We start from the raw sequence: 14,289 nt of genomic DNA on the forward strand, positions 1-14,289 counted from the left end.
ATGACAGCATTTTCGCTACCGGGAAGTTCCAGTGACGTCATCACTACCCGACACGGGCTTTTAGCTCGGGCCCAGACATACTACTATGCTTTTCGGTGTACTTTCAGAATACTGAATATTCTTTTGCAAAATAAATATGAAATATTCTCATGAAACAGATATGAATCCTATACTACCATGAATGAATCATCTCCAGAAACCATAACCTGCCAGAACCAGCTGCCCTCTGCTGGTTATGGTGGAACATGGCACATGATGGTGAATAATTCTTTAAAAAAGGTTTTCTTCTTGTTGAACTTCTGTTTGTTTTTTCACGTGCCATGGACTAGCACTAGCCTATCATGCGGCCTTGAGCTTCTAGTCTATGCTAATCTTGGACCCATAGCCGAAGGACACACACATCCCACCCAGGCCAAAGTGGGATGGCTTCTTTATTTATGCAAGAGCGCCAAAAGTGGATTCTGTGTCAAGGAGGGGTGTTTTGCTTCTGTGATGCAACTGATTATTGTTATAGCTGTAATGAGCTGTCATATTGAATGTGGGCCTACTGGTATTATGTTCAACATCATAGTCTATGCATGATATATGGTTCTGTTGTTTACATTTATTTCTGCTAGTGTTTATGTATGTTGGTTTACGCCTGATTGGGAGGAGTTACTGTTGTTATCTGTATTCAAGTATGGGGGTTCAGGGAATCTGCCCATAAATAATAAGAAAAAAAGAACAAGAATGGGGATTTAGTCTGTTATGGGACTCTTGAGGTAAGAGGTTGTCTGACTCGCTTACTGTCTATATCATTGCTGTTGACAAGTTTGTTAAATGTATTCGTTCGTCTTGTCTGTCTACCTGCCGGCAGCTTAAAATAAATATTCATCTTTGTACTGGAACCAGCTTGTCCTGGTGACTACCTCTGCCACTCAATACTATGTAGAGGGGAATGGCCTGAATGGTGGGCCATCATCAGCATGGGTGGTAGGCCTCTCAATTCTGGCATAGTTCATTAATAAGTCCCACCCTGATGATGAGGTGACTGAAAGGATTTTCTTAATGCCATTGTTAGGCATACTTCCCACTCCTCACTTTGTTCAGTACTCCACTTTAGCGGATGTATGGCCTTTTCAAGGTTCTGTTTTACCAGCCTGTATGTCTACCTGTTCCTTGTTCCTTGTGAACCGGGGCTATTCCCTGGTTCCCCTTCACTCTTCAGCTTTAGGATGCCAAGCTGTAGGAGAAACAAAAAGAAACTCTTTCCTCCAACACTCTGTCATTACTCAATCAGCAGAGGAGAGTAAAGTAGATCCCTCACTCCTCGTCTAATGGACATTTAGTGTAGGCTACACCTGTTATGTGGTATGAATTATTGTATGACTTTGAATGTTATTGTTATTTTTAATGTCTTTCTATGACTGATTGTTGAGTTGCAATGCAAGACAAATTTGTAAACGGACATTACCGTATTATCTTATGTTATGTTGTGTTATCTTATCATTCACTATCATTCGTAGATGTACAACTTAATTCTATGTATCCTTAAATCAAGACCCCACTTTCCCCAACCAAACTATAATTAATATCAAATAGGCTAATGAGGAATGTCATGTTACCTTTCATATTTAACTCAGAATCGGTAGGGGTTTGGGTTTATTTAGCATAGGAACAATTATGATTACCCTAGCAACATCCTAGCAACCATTTAAATTACCCTAGCAACGACCTAGCAACCACCATCATAATGAATCATAAATTCACCTAGCAACCAATATGATTGCCCTAGCAACAAACAACAGTTAATTACAGCAATCACATTATCTTTGGCAAGAGTGAAGCTTTAAAGGTCAGGTCTTGTAAACTTAAAGATTGTTTGGAAACACTATAGAAATCTATTCCTGATATAAAAAAAAGTAGTAGCCTAGGCCTAATTAGAGCTAGACCACAAAAATGGATTGCATGTCTTCAAGGGGTAGCCTATTGATAATGTGATTACTGGTTAGCAACTCCTCCCCCTAATTGTACAAAAATAGGATCAGTCTTCCACTCACAGGCTAAATCCAGCATCACACTGTTATGGTTTTTTTGAGCCTCTGGTAGTCCTTCAATTTGTCACACAATTTCTCTATGTTACGTTTCAATGCATGAAAAGATGCCCACTGTGCACCTGTCTGCGACCCACAGGATGGACCCAGCCCACTTTCTGCATAGCCTACCTCCACAGTGCGGTTCTGCCCATTGGAAAATGCAAACAGTTTTGTCCTTTTTATTTTAAGACACGCCAACAAGTAATTGGTTGAAGAAGAGCGACCTCAAGGGGTTACATTGGTAACTGCTCAACATGCCTCCCTGTTCCGACAGTCAAAACACTCAATTTGATCAATTCAAGCGCTCTAAATTAATATCGTTCATTATTGTAGTATTGAGTCGGCAAAGATCCCTAGTGTTGAAAGTGTTGAAGTAGGCTTATATTTGATAATGGCGTTTGTTTGTTTGTTTGTCAGATTTAGCTATTTGCAATCTTTGGTGTCACTAGAAAAGTTGGGCTGTGTTATCTTATGGGTTCTGTGCACAGATCAGTAACATAGTTGTGCATAAAAAAGAATACCTCTAGCCTATCTATTTTTTATTTTTTTTTAAATGTTGTTTAAATGTTGACAAATCCGACAATCAACAAGACCAAACAAAACAAAGTTAAAAGTGAAGGGCTTTCACACCCTTCAAAAACCTCCAGGATCTAGAGAGGGTATTTTGGTAATTTGGGGAAAGATCCTTCCTACTGGCCACTGATCTATAAAGAAAGTATTTTATAGATCAGTGCCACCAGAGCCCTTATGGTGCCACTGACTGGTTAAATTAATATCTGTGGTCACAGAGAATGTCTATGGTGTTGTGGCCTCAAATGCACATGTCGTAAACCTGCCGTGTGTGTCGCAGAACGGTCGTAAAATTTAGCACCTGAATAACCCGGATGTAGTTTCAAGTGGAGTAGTGCGTTTTCTTGCACGATAATACAACCTCCACTTTTAAACGGATTATTATAGTAGTTTGCATTTCTACTGTAATCGTCGAGGGCACATAATAGTGCATATAATAGTTTACACATAAGTAGCAATAATTGTGCTTCAACTATGTCGGTCGTTCCACCCAACCGATCATCAACCGGTTGGCCCCGTGGAGTCAATCAATTCGGGAATAAATACATCAGTCCGCCAGCCAAACCTCTAACCCTTGAGAGAACCATCAACCTGTAAGTACTGTTTATCAACATATTAAACCATGTCTGGAATTAAATAAACGTTTGTTTGTTTTTTTATGTCGCCAGATAGCATTTGTAACATTTGCAAGTTGGCTTCTGTTAGCCGATAGGCTAGCTTGCTAACTTAGAACACTTTGACAAAGACTCATTCACAAGTCAGCTAGTTAAGTAATTGCCCTCTTACGTTTTTCATACTAGTTTTGTTTCGTTCACTCTTTTAGGTACCCGCTTACGAATTACACATTTGGTACAAAAGAACCTTTGTATGAGAAAGACAGTTCTGTAGCTGCTCGGTTCCAGCGAATGCGTGAAGAATTCGAGAAGATTGGAATGAGGAGGACGGTGGAGGGAGTCCTCATTGTACACGAACACAGATTGCCTCACGTTCTCTTGTTGCAGCTTGGAACTACGTTCTTTAAACTGTAAGTAACTTCGTTTGCTTCCTAGTGGTGTAGCATAATTCATAAAGAAGCACACGAGTTTTTTCCAATGAATCGTATCCATCACACATTCACACATTCATTCGATTTATTGGCGCGTATCACTGTTTGCAAACATACTATTCACACGCACGTATAACTTGTGTATCTGCAGGCCAGGTGGAGAGTTGAATCCAGGTGAAGATGAGGTGGAAGGCCTAAAACGTTTGATGACAGAGGTACAAGTTACAGCCTTCATATTCACATCGTCACCGCAACGTTGCACAGCATGTCTAACCTCTCAGTAGGAATATGGCCATTCACACAACTGTCTCCTTATGTTTGTTAGATTTTGGGGAGGCAAGATGGAGTAAAGCAAGACTGGGTGATTGATGACTGCATTGGAAATTGGTGGAGGCCAAACTTTGAGCCCCCACAGGTCAGTTCCATGGTAGATTTTTATTTTTTATTAAACTACAGACAGGTCATGAAGCTTGTCATTATGCACTCTGACTCAAGGTTGGGTTAAACAGCATTGATGAACTAACATGATTTCTTGTTCTTCAGTACCCCTACATTCCTGCACATATAACCAAGCCCAAAGAGCACAAGAAACTGTTCTTAGTACAGCTACAGGAAAAAGGTAAGAACATGCCGTTCTATATTTTCTGTCCATTATGTGTATAGATTTACCACAAGTGAGGAGATATGCGAGACTGTACCTGTCACCTTGCACTGCCACTGACCACTTCAATTGTTTATTTCTTTGACCATCTTTGCCACTTTAGCACTGTTTGCCGTGCCTAAGAACTACAAACTGGTGGCAGCGCCTCTGTTTGAACTCTACGACAATGCTCCAGGCTACGGACCCATTATCTCCAGTCTCCCACAGCTGTTAAGCAGGTAGGACTGTGCTCTCATGTCTGACCGATCATAGTTACCTTAACATGTTACCTTCCCGGGGTTACAAACCGAATCCTTAAAGGACAATTCTGGCAATTCTTCACATTAATCTCTGTTTCTCGAGGTCACAGAGTACTATTGGTACGAAAAATAGATGAAAAAAGTTGGTTCTACCGAGCTCGAATTGTTGCTAGAGCTGCCTGGTAGCTATTGTGCCACACTCTGTGGCATAATCATTGGGGTCATGAACATGCTTCTGGAGTGTAGCACTGTAGCTGCCTGGCAGTTCTAGCAGCAACACGATTTAGGTAAAGCCGATTTTTCAAATTTGTTTTTTGTGCTGACAGTACTGTGTGAACTTGAGGAACAGAGATCTGTGGGAAAAATCGCTGGGATTTTCTTTTAAGGTTTATTAATGTATTCTACAGCTACTTTAAACCCCAAATTTGGTGATCATTTCAGTTGTTTGTGTGGAATGGGTCAGTCCCTTCCCTAACTGATTGATGTTGCCAAATATGAAGGTGTGTGTGTGTATACATAGGTTAAATGTATTTGTCTTACTGGGCATTTTTTTTTTTATTGTACAGTGAGAATCTTTGTGTGCTGTTGTAATTTCAGATATACACAGGAGCTGTGTTAAATTCCTTATGCTATAGATAGGGGATTTCTCACCGCAGCCAGTCAACAACCAGGCCTATTTACCATCAAAAACAAAAATCACCAACAAAGCAACATTTATGGGCCAAAAAAAACATCGCCAACAGAGCAGCCTTCAAGTATCAAGCAGGCACCTTCCTCCATCAGAATTTCGTTGAATTAGGCCCACCACAACCCCAGAAGGCTCAACAATGGTGTCTGATGTCTCAGACCCACCCCCCCTCCACACTCATGATGGGTTCTCTATCAACGAAACCAACCAATTCTTCGGTCGTTCGTCTTCGTTGCTGTGGCTGTTTATGATCCGATAAGCAACATGACCACAAACCCTTGATCCGGGCACCCACAAATATCAACAAATTCTTCAGTCAATCCCATTTGTTGCTGTGGCTGTTTAGGATCCGATCGGCAACATAACCAAACAAAACGCTAGCCCTTGTGTGGGCACCCACAAATACCAACATTTCTCTTGCTGTGGCCGTTTATGATCCAATCAGCGGCATATCTAGACAGACCGCAAGCCCTTGATGCGAGCACCGACCGATACCGACAACTGATGTATTCTGAGTTGGGCATGAACTTTTTGCTGGAAGAATGTAGTCCCATGTCATTCTCAGTGGTGATGTTTGTTTGTTTTCTCCACAGGTTTAACTTCATTTACAACTGAGGTATACAGATGGTTTGGGACCAACTGAGCATCTCTGTGAGAGGTGGTGGGAAAGTGATTTCTGTACTGAGGAACTCAGTGGAGTTCTTGGAGGCTAAAAAGGAAACGAACCAAGGAAGGACCTCACAGCTACACATACTTTTTTTCAACTTTCAGTTTAGTCAATGTGAAATGATTTCCCCCCCAACTCTTAAAAAAAAAAGAAAGAAAAAAGACAAAAAAAAAAAAACCTCAATCTGGTCTGTTAAAATCTGGTTTCTGTGAATTTGTCGTTGTATTTTTATGTTTGATCAAGAGAAAATAAAATGTTTGTAGTAAAAATATGTGTGCACTGCAATGTTTTGATTTTACATCTTTGTACATCTGCCATTCCATTTTTTTAAATAAACAATTCCATGGGAGTTACTGTTTATTTCCAATTACAGTCACCATGTTCAGACACCTATTTATGGTATTTTCAGCATCCACCCTTAAGGGCAGTCTCTCTCTTTAATGTATTGTATTATCATAGCAGATTCTATTTTGGGTTTGCCATACGTTTACTTTACTCTTTTCCAGAACTGAAAATGAACAAATTCATTTTCAGACACCTACAAACTTCATAAGAGGAAAAACAACAACAAAAACATTTCACCCAAAGATTCTGAAGACCTCAATTGTGTGTACATTCACTGCATGTAGAGACTCATGATATAAATAACATATCCATTCTTGGAGGCAAAACTATCCATAGGCCTACCATCAAAATTAATTTGAAATTGTACCAAAACTATAAAAACATGATTGGCTAATTGTTGAATAGCTATCATGCAACTCTGCCCAGCCCTTAATACTTCCATTTACATCAACCATTTTGGTGTCCCTTGTCCCTTGTTAGTCACAGACAAATGTGCTGGCTAGACGTGGTGCTCTTGTGGCTTAATGACCTTCATTCACGGTTATTTTCTCAGACTATTTTCTGCACAGGGCTGTTGATAGGGTATTTAAAAATAATGTAAATACAAACTAGGCTACTTAATGTCTTAAGAGACTCCCCCTCTGTGGGTAAGTAAAACCTTCAGGTTTCAAAATATAGTGTCCATTCTTCATATGCTTGCCTTTTTGGCATTACCTTATCAACGACATCTCACCCCAGCTTCAGTGTCATAGACATATAAAAAGATTGTTTTAGGCAATTTGAAACAGTAGGCCTACATTGTGCAGCATTAAATCAAGCACCTTGATTATCAATGCAGACTGCATGGTGCTTGATTGTATACACCTGTGGAAAGGGACCCGATGAAACCAAAGATCCTTAAAGGAATACGCCACCCAACAGTGAAAAAAACCCGGTTAAAATCCGTCCGGGAATTCTCCTGCTTTGGGAGTAGCGATTTTAGCTTTAGCTTAGCACAGTTGCTGTAGATGAAGGGTGTCAGCAAAGATAATTAAGGGCGGAGCAAGATACTTCATGAGAAGCCACTTCCTGGAACCCGAATCGCAAGAGGGGGGGTCAAAATCCCCCTTTATGCAGAGCAGAGGCAGCAACTGTTCCATTGAAGTCTATGGACATAGATCAGAATTTCAACTATATGCTAAAATCTCCATTCTCTAGAGTTAGGAATGTGAATTTTGGGCACGGTTTCATGACCCTCAACCCCTTATGACCACTTCAGGTACCTTTTTAGCATTTTTGAGCATTCCCGTCTGGAGAAAATCGACTTTATATCAGGTGTGCCCCTCTTGTTTATTCTGCTTATTGGCCGGTTGCTACGTACGCTCTACCTTGACAACACATTAGCCAGCCAGCTGAACCAAATCCTGATTTGTGCTAACGACGATCAGATGGCGCTGGGGTAACTTAATGAGAGCAGCGACATATTTCCATTATTCCATTGATGTTTTTATTCAATTCCTTGAAATGTATGCTTTGTGTGTGTTACTTCCATATTAGAACTAATAAATGTAGAGGGTTTGAAAGAGCAGCAAGATTATTTTGGAACATCATCAAGCATTGATAATCGAGTGCTTGATTTTGTACACCTGTGGAAAGGGACCTGATGAAACCCATGAATACGTCTGACACGCAATGACGCGCCTCTTTATGCAGAGGAAGTGATCCCCGTTTTGCGCCCATAGACATGAACTACGACGACGTATCTTGCTACGCCTTAAGGATCTTTGATGTCAGTGAGCACGTCCTCCAAAAAAGTGACCGAGACGTCTACATTTTTTTCTAAATATATCTTGGGAGCCGTGTGTTCAAAACGAGTACAAATCATAATGCAAAATCGAACGAGACTATTACCTGGGCTGGGCAGATCTTTACTTGGAACTATATTCAGCCTCATCGCCGACGAAGCACCGCTAGCTAGGCGCAAAGTTCTCACGTAGCACCACTTGAATCCCATCCCGTGAAGTTCCAGTCGAATCTAGAAGTTGGGAGTTTACAAGACTGCTACGAGAACTTTGCGCCTAGCTAGCGCAAATTTCATTTTTGGGTGGCGTATTCCTTTAAGGCGGAGCAAGATACGTCGTCGTAATTCATGTCTATGGGCGCAATACGGGGATCACTTCCTCTGCATAAAGGGGGTGTGTCATGCGTGTCATGTCCATAGACTTCAATGGAAAAGAGGCGGAACAGCTCTGCATAAAGGGGGATTTTGCCCCCCTCCCTCTTGCGATTCGGGTTCCAGGAAGTGGCTTCTCATGAAGTATCTTGCTCCGCCCTTAATGATCTTTGATGAAACCCATACTTCTTCTTCTTCTTCTGTAGTATTTGGCGGCTGGACATAGACCTCTGAAGTTCGCCTACAAAAAGGATCCAAAGCTGCCATCTTTGCCCATATAAGGAGATCCGGGAGTTAATTGAAGCTAACTGCCTATGGAAAGTTGCATTGTAAGTTAGCTCTTGGGTAGCAAAGATCAAAGTGTGCCGTCTTCACCTACCGGAGATCACAGTATCCACTAGACGGCAGTGGAGAAAACCATGGAGGTATTATATATAACTGGAGAGCGTGACTAAGTCCCGCCCTCCATACAAATGAATGGCCGATGCTAGGCTAGTAAATCCGGCCAATTTTCGTCAACGCCATATTGAACACTGGAGCTCCGATCCAGCGCCAGTCGGCTCTGACCATGCGCAAAGATCCAAAGCTGGAAATGACGCATGGACCTACATTGATCTTTATTGGACATTCTGTAAAAAGAGAGTCATCCTCCAGTTCAGAGGGTGGCGATAATGCACATACCTTGCTTGCCGCGTAACAACAAGCAGAAAAAGTTGCTCGGGAACGCACACCTGTGAGTCCAGTGGAGTGTCGCACGGAGTAATGATTGGCTGTAGGTACCCGTCCACCAACATGTACGCGCATGAGAGCTCGTGCCCAACACGGATTTTCGTGCACGGAGCTGGTTCTAAATGCTCCATGAGGCGCCATAATTGAAAATGGCGCTTGCTAACTTGCCGAAGCTAATCAACACAGCCTTGACCCCCTGGAGAAAACTGTGTAGCACAAAACGTCTGCATTTCCAATGTCATCATCCCCGTGAGAGTTTAACAGGTGCGAAAATTGAAAACCCCCGTGTTATTTTCCCATAGAAAAAATCTCAAGATACCGGATCTCTTTATTTGGGCAAAGATGGTAGCTTTTTTGTAGGCGAACTTCAGAGGTCTATGCCGGAGGATACCCAGCAACCCTTCGTCTGACATCACCGTGAAAAGGGCTAATTGCACCTTGATTGGATCAGGTGGGTGCCACTTGGCGCTGGCCTGTTAAATATAGCCGCGTCTTCCGGTGTCTCATTAGTGCCTTTCGTTACTTGGCTGTACACAGGAGCTCTTTGTTGTGCGAGTGAACCCTGGCTTGGTGCCTGCGTGATCCTTCACTGAAGGGTGTGTTTGCGTCCAGCTTTTCGCCTGACAAACTTTCTGGCTGCGAGCCTGTGTTCCAACGAAAACTGGTCGTTACGAGTTAACTGCGTGCTGTTTGTTGTGCAGTGAATTTTCGCCTGGGAACGTATAAGTAAAAACCAATCGGGTCCACTACGTGATCGGTTGAAAACCACAATAGTCTTCCGGCTCAGCACTGCGGCCTGCGTTTCTCCAGGAGAACCATCATCCGCTGCCTTAGCCACTGTTTTTCCTGTGCGTTGATTTTAGTACTATTTGGTGTTTTGACTGCGTGTGTGTGAGAGCGTGTGGGAGCCCACCTTGTTGCCTAAAGTGGCCGTCCTTACTGTTCAATGTTTGTATGTCTATTGTATGTGCTATTTATTTAGGCCATTGGGTCAGTGCAATATTCCGGGAGGGGGGACAATAACCTTGTTGTGGCCATTGGCTTGCTGTGGGTAATTTCCACCAATTTCTGTGTGTGGCTGATGTGCTACTTATGTTAGTGTTTGCTTACGTGAGTCATTTTTGAAGTCTACCGTGTGCTATTCATCCAAACACTTTTGCTGTGATATTATTGATTGCCATCAACTGTGAATTTGTTGCCCTGAAGGCCTACTGTCTGGTTCATTGTGTATGTTAAAAATGCAATAAACATTGTCTTTATTTTGATAATACTCCAGTCCCTCTCTCTCCATCTTTATTTCCCTTTATTGGGAAAGCCTGCTGGTCATCTTGGGGGTTAAAGGTATACCATGCAGGATTGGCGATTTCACCGCCGGTTTCGCTTTCACTTTTCGTTTTCGCTCGTTTTATGCTTGTATATTTCTCTGCAGAGCTTCCCCTACAGCTTTAGCGTGTATATTTTACAAAACTCCTCAATCGGTCAGTCTGCCGTGCCTTTTCATGAGACTTTACATGACACTTCCTGGAGTAGAGCATGGGTGCGTGCCCGAGGTCTCCTGAAGTTGCAGGTGTGGTTCTACCGCTACAGACCACCAGGGCGGCCGAAAAAAAACACTGTTCGACCGGTAATGACTAATTTAATCATATATATAACAGTATGGAACGAATTGATTAACTGAAAAACGTTGCATAGTTTACCTTTAATATCCAAATTTAGGTTTACCTTGTAATTTACTCAATACTCCCCCCTAGGGGTTACAATGTGAAGGGTTTTCCCCGATCAAACTTTGCAAAGCCTCTCACCACCTCCTCCATTTCACAAGTAGGGCCTCTGAGCTCAGCAGACATCACTTGCGCACTATCTCAACAACAACAAAAAAAGGAACAATGAGTGTGGTTGCTTAATTAACATCAAATGATAAGCATTAGAAAAGCTTTGATTGATTGCAGTGCAGTGACAAAGAAAAAGGTAAAATATGACGATGGCATTATGCCGAGGCAGATCGTGCACATCGCAGCGCTGCTCATTGTGGGTTTCCTGTCCAAATTGCTTTTCATCGATGGTAACCACGAAGGCCTACAGTCTCAAAATTCCCACATCGGAAAACCTCTTCATACCAACTGCATGCAAACCAAACGTCTGTCCTTGCAGAGAGTACAGGTACAAAGACGACGAAATGCAGTTTGTGTCTAACCAGAAGTGCTAAAAAGCAGAAAAGTGCTATGTGATATACTGATAGATCATTGTTTGAATGCAAATGAAGACAAGAACCAGTGAATTTCAAATGACAACACAATTGTATTATCTCTGCAAAGAGATAACAATGGTTCACACCAGACTCTACAGAGGTAGGCCTATGTCTGGGGCCTCCTTTTATACAGGATCCGTAGGGTCTCTAAGTTGGCCTCCGGTAGGGCCTACACTCACATGGCTGAAATTGCAACACAGCTCTGGCCTTTGTCTGACCAGACATGTACATGAAGGGAAATATTTCAAACAGAACATAACTTTTGATACAATAAGAAATACAGACCGTGCGGTCAACATTTTGGGCTTAATGAAACTTTCGCTTCCCATAGATAAATCAGGAAAAGAGCATTGCACAAAAATATAGGAACATTGTCTGATACACAAGAGTACAAAAAGATTTGTTGATGAGAACACATTGTTCGATCAAATTTAAGAAGTCTTGGTTACAAAAAGTATGATTGTGTACCTTCAATCACCGTATGAAGCTACATATTTCTTTATTCAATATAGTTAGTATTACTTAATTCACTACAGTTATCTCTTTCATTCAATATAAAGGAATTCATATTTTATTAATCAATGTAGAGGAATACATATTTTGTTAATCATTATTGTATTTGATCACACTTAACATAAATGAGAATACATGTTTCAATAATTTTTCCAACATATACAAAGTATAAACAGGTGGTGCACAGACAGGACAAGAAATATAGTGCTGTGTAAGTAAGTAAGTACACTTTATTATAGCACATTTCATGTGACAGGCACAGATCCAATGTGCTCCAAAAAAAAGATAATAACACAACAATCGTGACATGAACAAACAATAAATGATAATCATAAAAAGGTGGAAATTAAAAAAAGAAAAATGCTCAATAATAATAATATTAATAAAGAATGTGAGAATGAATATTTTTTTAATCTGATTTTAAAATAACACACTGTCGGAGCAGTTTTTAGTTCAAGAGAGTGGGGGCATAGTGGCTAAGGCACCATGTTAATTCTGGGTATTGCAAGAAGAAGAAGAAGAAGAAGAAGAAGAAGAAGAAGAAGAAGAAGAAGAAGAAGAAGAAGAAGAAGAAGAAGAAGAAGAAGAAGAAGAAGAAGAAGAAGAAGAAGAAGAAGAAGAAGAAGAAGAACCTGTGGAGCTTAGGGATCTGACTGGTGTATGCAATGAGCAGAAATGTAGGAGGGAGCTACACCCATCAATTATTTTAAAATGATCAGAAGTATTTAAAAATCAATTTTTTGCTTTGGTAGCCAATAGAATGATTTTAATACTGGAATAGTGATGATATCTTTGTGTTCTTATTCAGGCATTTTGGATAAGCTGGAGTTTGTTTAGGGTCTAAGTTGTCAGTCCAGCAAAAAGTGTGTTACAATAGTCTAATTGACTAGATATAAAACCATGAACCATCTCTTCAGTGTCTGCTGGAGTAAAAAAAAACATCTAACCTCAAATGTATTTCTAAGATGATAAAACAGTGCTTCTGAAAAATAAGATCAGCATCTAAGATCACGCCTACATTTCTGACAATCTCACACGGTTTTATAGACAGGGAAGTTAGAAATGAATGCAACTGATGTCTCATGGCCTTAAGGCCTACTAAAATAATCTCTGTTTTATTATCATAAAGTTTTAAGAAGTTTTGGGCCATTTAGGTTTAAATACCAGAAATGCACTGGATGACATTCTGTGGACTAGGATTACTGGAAGAAACAGAGATATATAATTGTGTGTCATCAGCGCATGATGATAAGAAATATTATACTGCTGAATGATAGGCCCAAATAGGAACATGTATGGAAAAGCCGAGGACCAAGAATTGACCCCTGAGGTACCCCATATAAAATGCTAACTACATCAAATGTAAAACTGCCAATAGAGACAGAAAGTGGTCTTTCAGTAAGATAGGAGGAAAGAGAATTGAGAACTGTGCCTCTAAGTCCTACCAAGTGTTCTAGGCAATGTAGAAGAATTGCATGGTTGATAGTGCCAAAGGCTGTACTGAGATTGAGAAGTACCAAGATGGACACTTCGTGGTTGTCTATGGCAATTTTAAGATCATTCACAACTCTGACCAGAGCTTTTTCAATGCTGTAGTTCATTGTAAAACCAGAATAAACAAAATAAACTGTTGTGAGACATCCACAGTTGTTTGCCAGTAGCTTTTTTCAATATTTTACAGAGGAACGGCAGATTTGAAATTGGTCATATAACTTCCACAGATGACAGGATCAAGATTGCTTTTCTTCAGCAATGGTGTTACAAACTGAAAATCTTTTTTAAAACAACTACCGTATAGGCACTGGATCAAGTGCACATGTTGCTGAACTTACTTACTGCACTACTTCTTCTAACTCACTCTGGTGAATCAGAGATAAGTGTTGCAGACCTATAGCTGACTGAAGGAGCGGTGGGTATGTCCATCAGATGAAGAAGTGGCAATATTACTCCTAATAGTTGAGATCATTGAAGTAAGCTGTAAATTCAGTACACTTTGCTCAACAGTGTTCCAGGGGGATTGATACGTATAGTTTTTAACAGAATTTAGAGTTATTCACATTTTCAGCAGTAATCTGGGAATCTGGGAATTTGGGAAACATAGTGCTGGTGGGATATTTTAATTTCTTTGTTATATTTAATCAACATGTCCTTATTTATTGAGGTCAGTCTGCAATTTGGCTTCACACCACTTACGTAGGCTACCTGAAAGAGATTTGTTTTTCAACATAGTCCAGGGGCCTTAATTGATTGGTTGTCACCAGAATGCAGAGACAGACTTCAGTAGGGTGAGAAGCTTCCTCTGACCCTGCTGGTTAGGGAGAGGAGAGAGACCTATAACGCCTCTCAGAGGGTAGTGG

At 40.9% G+C, this 14,289-nt stretch overlaps 1 protein-coding gene across 2 annotated transcripts; it reads left to right on the forward strand.

The window, feature by feature from the left end:
* Positions 1-2,934: 2,934 nt before the first annotated feature.
* nudt21 (nudix hydrolase 21) lies at positions 2,935-6,294 on the forward strand. 2 transcript variants are annotated; one of them, XM_062547730.1, is made up of 7 exons: positions 2,935-3,238; positions 3,469-3,669; positions 3,842-3,905; positions 4,016-4,105; positions 4,234-4,309; positions 4,455-4,569; positions 5,188-5,865. In XM_062547730.1, the coding sequence occupies exons 1-7, from the start codon at positions 3,120-3,122 to the stop codon at positions 5,207-5,209; spliced, it is 687 nt and encodes a 228-aa protein (XP_062403714.1). In that variant the 5' UTR covers positions 2,935-3,119; the 3' UTR covers positions 5,210-5,865. The 2 variants fall into 2 exon arrangements, with proteins under 2 accessions (XP_062403714.1, XP_062403713.1); XM_062547729.1 differs by lacking the exon at positions 5,188-5,865 and adding an exon at positions 5,872-6,294 and having other exon boundaries at positions 2,936-3,238.
* Positions 6,295-14,289: the final 7,995 nt, after the last annotated feature.

Source organism: Sardina pilchardus, chromosome 10 (genome assembly GCF_963854185.1).
Source record: "Sardina pilchardus chromosome 10, fSarPil1.1, whole genome shotgun sequence".
NCBI classification, from domain to species: domain Eukaryota; kingdom Metazoa; phylum Chordata; class Actinopteri; order Clupeiformes; family Clupeidae; genus Sardina; species Sardina pilchardus.

What these genes read in the sequence shown, in the direction of transcription:
- nudt21 (XM_062547730.1), top strand. Translation starts at nt 3,120, where the DNA reads ATGTCGGTCGTTCCACCCAACCGATCATCAACCGGTTGGCCCCGTGGA. An exon ending in GGAACTACGTTCTTTAAACT is followed by an intron (nt 3,670 to 3,841) that starts GTAAGTAACTTC and finishes GTGTATCTGCAG; the next exon opens with GCCAGGTGGAGAGTTGAATC. An exon ending in AGTACAGCTACAGGAAAAAG is followed by an intron (nt 4,310 to 4,454) that starts GTAAGAACATGC and finishes TTGCCACTTTAG; the next exon opens with CACTGTTTGCCGTGCCTAAG.